This window comes from Mus pahari, chromosome 18 (assembly GCF_900095145.1).
Source record: "Mus pahari chromosome 18, PAHARI_EIJ_v1.1, whole genome shotgun sequence".
In the NCBI taxonomy this organism is placed as follows: Eukaryota; Metazoa; Chordata; class Mammalia; order Rodentia; family Muridae; genus Mus; species Mus pahari.
In genome coordinates, this window is record NC_034607.1 from 45,903,969 (window position 1) to 45,914,481 (window position 10,513).

The window sequence follows — 10,513 nt, forward strand, 5'->3', positions numbered from 1 at the left end:
CAACATGCAAGTGCTTGAAGCTCACTGTTGCAATATGGTTCAAAGCCAGTCTGGTTTACACTGTAAGTTGCAGACCAGCTGGAGATATATATAATAGTGAGACCGTGTCCTTTACACAGAAAATAAAAAACTGTGACAGTATAAAATGTATTCTATGATAGAGGAATGAATAAATTTAATCTAGTTAAAAATATGCATCTGACTCTTTTAGAGCAATACCTAGAAACATCCATGATGGGATCACAAAATGCAAATAAAGCTTAACGGCTGCTCTGAAGGTACACAGTTGTGATCTGCACATTTGTAAAATCTCAGTATTCTCAGGACACACTCTTATCTTCTTCATACTTCCTCATCTTACCCCCCCCTTTTTTTAAAGATTTATTTATTTTTTTTATGTATATGAGTGCACTGCAGCTATCCTTGGACACACACTACAAGAGTGCATCTGATCCCATTACAGATGGTTGAGAGCCACCATGTGGTTTTTAGGACCTCTCCATGTGGTTTTTAGGACCTCTGAAAGAGCAGTCAGTGCTTTTAACCGCTGAGGCATCTCTCCAGCCCATACAGTTTCTGACCTCTTAAGCCCATGTGCTTACTTCTCTTAGGAAGCAGACAAATTCCCCATGCTCAGTATCTTAATGATGTAGCTGAGAACAGATGAACCCACACAACCCAAGACATCTATTCCCCAGAGGCAACACGCTCCCATCTCCATGATCCCTATTCACCTATCACTCCAAACTGCGCACTTCTCTTTACATAAGCTATATTTAAAAATTTACTCATAAATAATAAAATCAAGTATCAACAAATTTCACAACAGGCTTTTTTTTTTAAGGAAAAAGGTTCTAATACAGTATCTAATTTATTTGTCTACCTAATTCTTTTCTGTAAAGAATATGTGATAACAGAATACTATTCCTCAAAACCCTATTTAAAGGAAACAGTTTCAATACCACTACAGAAGAGTTCCTTGTTTCTCACTTATCCTTTTGAATTTTTCCAGCTACTTTAGCAAATGTTTTACCAGGTTTTAGCCTTCAGGTGACTTCCATTAACACATTTAACACCACAAATAATGTGGTCCTTCTGTAATACATAGCATACATAGCAAAACAGGCTTCTACGCAGTGCTTCTTTACTGCAGAAACAAAACTATACATATATTCCTAAGGTACAGAAACCAAAAAAAAAAAAAAATCATACCAGGCCAGAAAGACTCTATGGGTAAAAGGTGCCTGCCTGCCTCTAAGCCTAACAACCTGAGTTCAATTCTTGGGCACAACATGGTGGAAGAGAACTAAGTCTTCTGATCTATCTATCCACTGGCATGCCCACACAAAATAAAAATGTAATAAAAAAATGTTTTAAAAAAGGACTGTACAAACACTTACTGCTTTACCAAGAAAAATGTTTCAACTTTCTCTACCATACAGATCACTAAAAAACATTGGAACTTTATCCAAGACATACAAAATACATTTTTCAAGATTTAAAGAAGACACTGGCTGCTCCTCTAGAAGACCTGGGTTTAACTCCCAGCACCACATGCAGGTGGCTTACAACTGTCTAACTCCAGTTCCAGGAGGTCCAATACACTCTTCTGACCTCTTCATACACCAGGCATATACATTGTGCACAGAGATACATGTAGGCTAAATACTCATACACATAAAAATAATTTAATTAAAAGAAGGAAATATAGCCAAAATATATATAGCCAAAACTCCAAAAATGGTCATAAAATGTGAAAATCATTTGTAAACAGGACACTGACTGTATGATAAATCTAAACACTTCATAAAACATGTCAGCTTCAACTTTCTTCCACCTTAAAAAAAAAAAGTTTTTCCACTTTGAAGCATAGACTATGTAAAGTCAACAACTAATCCCTGAAAATTAAACAATATTTTAAAACAATGTATCAACAATAGTTGATTAACACAATGCTTAGTAACAACTTTCAACTTCTGTTTTCAAGAATAATCTGAAGCCTAGATTTCTCTCAAAGAAAATTATTCTTCTGACTTTCATAATATCAAAATTCCAACCTAGCAAAGAAAAGAGGATGTTTCAAAAGTGGAATTAAATACAAATTTAACCAAAGCCAAAACAACTGTAAAACTGAGCATCTATAATAAATAGAACCAATCGCCAAATGAAAATAAACTGACTAAGCAGTAATACCCCTTCCTGGTTCTCTAAACCGGAGTTCCTTACAAATCAAAAAAAAAAAAAAAAAAAAAAAAATCAATCAATCAATCAATCAGTCAATCAATCAAACAAACAAAAGTGTCCAATCCCCCCAACCAATAGCTCTCAACTTATTCACAAATTATTTAATGTATCAATATCCTAAGAAAAACAAAGGTTTTGGACAACTTCTTGGAACTAAACCACAACAGGTTAGGAGCTAAGGAAAAAAGACACAGACAAGAAACAGCACTAATCATCAGAAATGCACACACTAGCGATTGATCTCTACTACCTTCCTTCTGCCTTGACAAACTTACCATAGCCATCATGTCTAAACGAAGAAGGATGATCTCCCAAAATGGCTTGTCTCTGGCGACCCTTTCCTCTATCTGACACAAAAGTAGAAACATGGTTTTAACAATTTTGATCCAAGTACTTAACAGAGTTTTCACATGGGAAACACCCATTCAAAACATCCATATACTTCATAAAAGAAATATGACTCCTGGTTAATTTTAAACATCCATTCATATCCAATTTAAATACAAACACCAAAGGTTTAAGAAAACAATTCTATCTAACAAATTCCACTGAAAATTATGTTCTTGATAAATGCAAAATACAATCACACTTTCAAATGTAAAAGATTAGGTGCTTTGCAGGAAGTGAATGTACACACTGCTAGAGCTTGACACTGTACAGAAGTTTTTACCAATACATGTCTTTAAAACAAGCTTGTAAGTGCAGTACTTTGAAAGACAGTACCTGAATCATACTATTAGCTTCAACAGCAACACATTTTCAAAGTGGGCTTCTTTCAAGAAGTTTCAGCATAAGCCAACAACAACCTGTATTACATGGTTTCACAATCAGTAAACACAGAGTATTTTATATGTACATACACATATTTACAAACACCTACTGACTTGAGAGCTGAGAATTTGCACATCACTGGCTTATGTTGTATCATAAATAGGTCATTTTCTATTGACCATAACATCAAGCAAAAGTATGAGCAACCTCCAGAGTTTAAATGCCAAGATAAACCTAACCAAGGGGGCTACATTATTGGATGAGAATACTACAATACTCTAAATTTTTATTCTAGCTATTAATGGCATGCCAATTTCCTCAAATCTTATTTGAGAGATCATTTTAAAAAATTACTTCCAGGTTTCCAAAATAGGACTTCTAGTGTCTGTTAGCAAATTTCAAATCATCATATAATACTTTTAGAAGTTTGCTGATTGAAGTATAGTGCCCAAAATATCCTTAGTCACCTAAAAAAGCAAGGTTTATGGAAGATGAGAAATGCTTTAACTTTCACGTCAGAAGTCTATTTTTAATTACCACTTTTAACCAAGCTATCACACCACTGAAAGGGACTGAAGGGGGTCATCTAGTTATTCAATTAAACAAACCAACAAACTCTTAACCATCCCTTTTGGCCACTGCTTAACCAATACCAGCAATAAGGCATTCACTATCTTTCTTTACATTTACAGATAACCTAAATTTCAAGAAAATCATTTCTTCCACAGAATAGGAACTGATCTTCCACTCACATTCTAATGTATTTAAAACCTTATACTTAGTACTTAAACATTCTTCCAAATGCTTCTGATCACTTAACATGACCTCTCCTCCTCAATCACTTAGCTTCTCCAGGGTTAAAAACAAAACAAACAAACAAAAACATGGATTCCAGCATTTCCCAATATTTGTCTCAATCCTCTTAAGTTAATCCAGTCTGCTGATTTTCATGAATTTAACTGTTCAGACTAAGGATTCTCTATAATAAAATAAAATGTAATCATGTTTTAAAAACTGAAATTGTATTTGAATGAGGCTTTTTTATAGTAAAGATACATGGAGATCTTGTCTTCCTTTTACTTATTGTTTGTTTTTGAGACAGTGTCTCACATAGCTCAGGTTGACTTCAAACTCCCGATTCTTTGCCTCTACTTCCCAAGTGCTGGGATTATAGGCATGCACCACCATATCTGGCTCTCCATAAAGGTCTTTGGGCAAAGCAAACAAATAATTTTAATAAACTGTTAATTTGAGTAAAGCTTAAATCACTACAGAAACTATATTTATGTTTATAAGCTCCGAGTCTAGCAAGAAAGCTACCTGTCAATAATGAGTTAGAAAAATAAGAGTATTTTCCCTAAAATCATAAATATAAATTTATTTTACTTTTTAAAATTATGTTTCATTCTTCAAATATCTACCTTATACATTTCTAAATAAATTATCTAACTAGAATCCCATTAAAAAAAAAAGTTGGCTTTGTGTAAAATTCAAACCTTTTAAGAGCACAAAATGTTAAATGTATAAATGTTTTGCTGGGTAGGACGGCACACACCTTTAATCCAGCACTCTGAAGGCAAGGGCCTGCAGATCTCTCAGTTTAAGGCTACCCTGGTCTACAGAATGAGTTCCAAGACAGTCAGGGCAACAGAGAGAAATCCTGTCTTAAAGCCCTCCCCCTGCCCAAGAAATTAAAAAAGAAAAGGACGGAAGGAAGGGTGGACAGGCAGGTAGATAGGAGTCAGACGAAGCACGTTTATACTGAAAACGTAAAGTGCTCAGTAACTGTCAGTGTCAGAAGGGAGGGATTTCTCATCAGCCATTTGTCCTTTTGTTTGAGTTCCTAAGGATTTGGTTTCCAGTATTGGATTCAACTGCGTTAAGCATAAACCAAGCAAATTTCCAGAAGTATCAAAAATGGGGGTCTAACAAAAATATATTTTATGAAACAAACCTACTTACAGTTCCATGCATAAGATAAATTAATTCCTGGAAACTGAGAGCAAAAGTCAGTCTAAGGACCTGTCTGAACATTCAAAGGACCACACTGAGTTCTACTCTCTTTCCTTTAACTTGAGGACATGTACCATGGAGTACTGCTCAAGATATTTTGGATGGTATTTTCTAGCTAACTTTACAGACACATTCACCTAGAGTTTTTCTAATATGTAGTTCGCTGTTAATATTGTAGTTGAAATGTAGCCAATACTGAAGCCCCCTTGTTTTTACAAGATTGACATTTTAATTTGTATATTTCAAAATTACCAGTTACTTAACAATTTATCAGTGAAATCTATGCTTGTGAAGTTTAGCATTTATGGGCTACTGGCAGAAATGCATTTCAAATGAAATGCTCTTAATATTCAGATTTATCAAGTTTAGATATATTCTATCTTGAAAAGGACACGTTATTTTCACCTATATTTGAAATGTCAAATTTTCTGGTTACACAAATTAACATAAGTAAAAAAAACCCTTTGTTACAAAATGTGACAACTTATAAACAACCACTTACAAAAATCAAACCACACAGAAAAACATCTTTTACATATAATGCACCTTTTCATTTTGTTAGAACCTCTGTTCATGTTCATAATTAGGAAAAAACAAAAACAGTAACAAAGTAAACTTACATGCCACAAATGTGTACTTTTTGTGCTGAGGATCAAACACAGGGGTGTATGCACACTAAGCATGTGCTCTACACCACTGACCTGTTTATCCTCAGACAAATGCACACCTTTCTACCCACAGATCTTTAATGTCTGTGTGAATTGGTTAAGCATTATCAATCCCCAAGGTCTGTAGATAAACTGACCCCTGGTTAAAAACCAATTAACAATTTAAAATCTAAGCTGAAAACGGTTACATCAATGGGCAGTAAACTTTACAACATTACATAAAGTCTAGTTTTCATAAATAAAAAATCTACAACTGAAACCTTAAGGGAAACCAGTCAGTATACATACAACTTGAATAAATGGGCACAGTCTATCATGGTGTTCATCCCATGCAAGTCTGAAGTACTGTTAAATGTCGTCCTTTAAAAACTTGGGCTGATGATGCATGTAGTATGCAGTCAAGGTGAATTGCAAGTCTGAGTTTTTCAGAGGGCTTTGCTGCTGCCGGTGTTGTGCATGATGAAGTGTAGAGTCAGCCTGCCGGAGTCCTCTAGCCTTCTTAATGCCTCGTCCAGCTTGGGGGAAAAGTCCTTTCCATAGAGAAGCAGTGTGCAAGTTTGCAGTTTGTAAGGAATATTCTGAATCAGTTTCCTCTCCTCCAAAGAGAGAGAGCTGCTTGGAGAAATGCAAGTCCTTGAACTGCGGGCGTGCCTGTATGTGAGGGCTCCTTGTTGAACTAAATATAAATAAGCTCAGCAGGTACCAGTAGGGGGCACTAATGTCCAAGGTTAATTTCCAGCATCACACGGACTTTTGTAACAAAAGCATTCAGCAACAAGATTTTCATTTTAATTAACTAGCTCATCTCAGAAAAAAAAAGAATGCAACTGCTTGTAAAGATTCTCAGCAGATCTCAGTACATTCTAAAATTTGTAAAATACCTACCTCGTCTTCCCAAATAAGGTTTAGTGTAGTCCCAACTGTCATTGTCATTCCTAATAACATTTAGACGAGTTGGCTGTTGAAAGTGAAGATAAGTAAGTTTAAATTGAATAGACAAGTATAAATATTCCTTTGGTAGAGTGTTGAAAAAGAAATACTTACCCTTGCATATTCAATTTTTAGTGTGCAACATCCGGCATATATATCAGCTCCATTGAGTGCTGCTTTAGCCTTCTGGGCACAAAGGACTGACTCAAACATAAGGCTTTATTAAGGAAATGTGGCTGAAGAATTCCTAAATTTAGCTGTGCTTCATTCCCGATGAACTAAAAAGATAACCAAAACTAACTGTGTTTCTGGGAATGTTTTCCCAAATAAAATTTCTAAGTAAATCTTTATTTAATAAAGATTTATTTTAAAGATTGAGCATAACACAGAAAATATAACATGACCAACATACCCACATTAACCCTTCCAAATCACTAGAAGGTCTATAAAGTAGAGAATGAAGTAGGTTCTATCCCCCTAGTGAAGGGCAATAACTATGAAACAGAAAATTATTTTATTCTTAAAGAGCAGGGCCAAGGAAGGAACACTGCTGTCAGAGTCCTTGGACGAGCATGTGGGACCCATGGGCTCAGCCCTCAACACTTTAGGGGACAATTTTATGGTACAAAGTTATCAAAATAGTAAAATTCCCTATAAGTACTAGAGTTTCATCTTTTAAGCAAGGTGCAGTGGTATACACTTTAAAAAAAAAAAGGGGGGGGGGCTGGTGAGATGGCTCAGTGGGTAAGAGCACCCGACTGCTCTTCCAAAGGTCCAGAGTTCAAATCCCAGCAACCACACGGTGGCTCACAACCATCCGTAACAAGATCTGACACCCTCTTCTGGAGTGTCTGAGGACAGCTACAGTATACTTACATATAATAAATAAATCTTAAAAAAAAAAAAAAAAAAAAAAAGATGTGGAGCCTGGCAAGGTTGACTTTTTTTTTTTTTTTTAATTCAAAGATTTATTTTATGTATGTGAATACACTGTTGCTGTCTTCAGACACACCAGAAGAAGGCATTTGATCCCACTACAAATGGTTGTGAGCCACCATGTGGTTGCTGGGAATTGAACTCTGGAAGAGCACTCAGTGCTCTTAACCACTGAGTCATCTCTCCAGCCCAGTGGTACACACTTTTAATCTCAGTACTAAGAAACGGCCCATCTCCGAACTAATGGCTAGTCAGCGTTACACAAGACTCTATTTCAAAACAAACAAACAAACAAACAAACTTAAGACTTCTCTAAGATGAAAATACAACACTTGCCTAAAAATGCTCAAGAAAAAAAAAGATATCAACATGAATTACAAACACTTCTATACATCAGTAACACATTTACAAATAAAGGATATTCAACCATCGCTTGTATCCCATTTCTCTTGAAGATAACAATACGCTGTACTTTTCCAACAGGGTTGCAAACAGTATATAGAACATCCTATAAAAAAAAAAGTATATTTATTCATTTTTATATTTAGAAACATTAAAATTATATTCCATTTTGTTTTATCTAAAAAGTAAAACTTTACAAGACATCATTCTAAACTTTTTCAAAAGAGATCTCACTATATAGTTCTAACTGGCCATGCAGACCAGTTTGAGGATAGCCTCAAAATAAGCCATCTTCCACCTCTGCCTCCTGAGTGCTGGAATCAGAGGCATGTCCCACCATACCCAGCTATTAACCAATTTTTTAAAGGATAAAGAGTGGGGCTAGAGGAGCAGTGGTTCTCAACTTTCCTAATGTTGTAACCCCTTTAATACAGTTCCTCATGCTGTGTTGACTCCCAACCATAACATTATTTCATTGCTGCTTCATCTCTGTAATTTTGCTACTGTTGAGAATCACAGTGTAAATCCCTGCTATGCGACCCTGTGAAAGACAGAACCGCCGGGCTAGACAGAGGCAGCTCAGACCCTGGCTGGGTTTCCAGCAACACAGCAGCCAACTATCTGTAGCTCCAGGCCCAGGGGATTTATGCTGCTCTCTTATGGCTAAGGGGACCACACACGACATACATGCAGGCAAAACACCCATACACAAGAAATAAAAATAAGTATTAAAAAATTATCTAAGCATGTTGCTGCACATCTTAAATTCTAGCACTTGGGAAGCAAAGGCAGGAAGATCTCTTTAAGTTCCAGACCAAACTGGTCTACATAGCAAGTTTCAGGCCAGCCAGGGGTACATAATGAAAATGTGTCTCAAAACAAAGAAAAACAACAACAAAACCAAAAACTAGTTGGCAGATAAAAAACAAAAACCAAAAAAAACAAAAAAAAAAACCTACAAGCAAGTTGTTCTAGAGGTAGTTTGTTCTCCTGACATACATACCACCGTAATTGGATAAAGAGGATTCTGAATAGAGAGCAAGAGGACTTTGTTGCCCCCTGATGGATCATCGGTATTTCCTGGCCGAGTGATTCTTTTACTTGTAGAATAGTTGAAGAAAGCCTGTTGGCCAGCAATGTACACAGGCACATCTGCAGCAAATGTCACACATTCTTTGGCACTATCTATATTTTCAAACTCCACCAGAGCCTGTCGTTTAAATGGCATCATCATCACATAGCTGAAAAGGAAGAAATATCAAAATACAACATCATTCTCAGGAAAGTAAAAGCAGATTTTAATCTCCTCCAATGAAAGCTTATTTACCTCATACCCTACTCAATCAAGCCCAATCCCATTACCAATCACCAATACCCCTCCTGCAAAGCAATTAGAAAACATCAAGACACAGAAGCTAAAATAAAACTCCAGAGCCAGCAAGCAAAACCCATAGGTAAGCAGCAGGAACTAGCTGGGCATGGGAGCACAGCTGTAATCTCAGCACTTCGAAGGGAAGGCAGAAGGGGCCTTCGAGTTCAAAGCCAGACAGTCTCAAAAAAGAAAAGAAATAGCAAAAACGCCCACAACAGTAACTAAGAATTAATTGTCTGTATATTATTTTTATTAAAAACAGATAATTAGAAGCAACCACAAATTGACCAAAGTTCATAAAGTAATTTACCTCAAAATACTTTAAATACTCCATGAAAACACGTTTAAGAATACAATAATCATGTTTTAACTACGAACAGGAGGACGAGGTATCTAATTTTGAAAATGTATTCCTTTGAGGGGGTAATATATTTTAATAGACAAAATGAATGATAAACGGAGAGATCCCAGCACTCAAGAGGCCAAAGCCAGATATCTCTGTGGATTTAAGGTCAGCCTGGTCTACACAGTGAGTTCCCAACCAACCAGGGCTACAGTAAGACCCTGTCTAAAGAAAAGAAGGAAGAAAAAGAAAACTCTAGTCAACATGGTTTAATCGTATCAAAAAACAAATACATCAAGCCAGGCAGACAAACCACTCTGCTTAAGAGTTAGCAGGACCAACAGCTTGTTAGAAACTGACAAACAATGCAGTGTTAGTAAAACCGAAACAATTCATAACGCAGTAAACCACTGCCTTCTTCATTTATAAAAACTCGAGAATTATTAACAAGACTGCCTCACAAGCAGCCCGGGATACTACAGGATCTCAACACATAATTCCTGTTTTCTTCAGAACTTGCCACACCCATCTTTATCTCCTCAGAAGAGGAGCCTGTCACAGAGCATGCTGTTAAGTACATGTGTTGACCTTGGAGGCTGGCTGGTTATCCCCACCCACATCACTAAAAATAAACAGTGAAACAGGGCTTGGATTTAAAACTATAGCAACTATAAGTACAACCGTAAGTATGAACTATTTCTTATAGAAATAAATTCCTCAATAAAGTTTTGAAGCTTTTATATGTAAAAAATATAAACCCTGAAGCCGGGTGTGGTGGGGCAAGCCTTTAATCCCAGCACTCGGGAGGCAGATTTCCCTTTTTTTTTTTTTTTT

At 36.2% G+C, this 10,513-nt stretch overlaps 1 protein-coding gene across 1 annotated transcript in view; it reads right to left on the reverse strand.

The window, feature by feature from the left end:
* The window catches only part of Hnrnpll (heterogeneous nuclear ribonucleoprotein L like), a 32,465-nt gene that overhangs the window by 11,544 nt on the left and 10,408 nt on the right, over positions 1-10,513 (reverse strand). The window contains exons 3-7 of the mRNA XM_029531308.1: positions 8,968-9,205; positions 7,985-8,070; positions 6,741-6,837; positions 6,582-6,654; positions 2,520-2,591 (exon numbers count right to left, since the gene is read on the reverse strand). Coding sequence (XP_029387168.1) covers positions 2,520-2,591; positions 6,582-6,654; positions 6,741-6,837; positions 7,985-8,070; positions 8,968-9,205 — 566 coding nt within the window. The remainder of the gene's footprint in view (positions 1-2,519; positions 2,592-6,581; positions 6,655-6,740; positions 6,838-7,984; positions 8,071-8,967; positions 9,206-10,513) is intronic.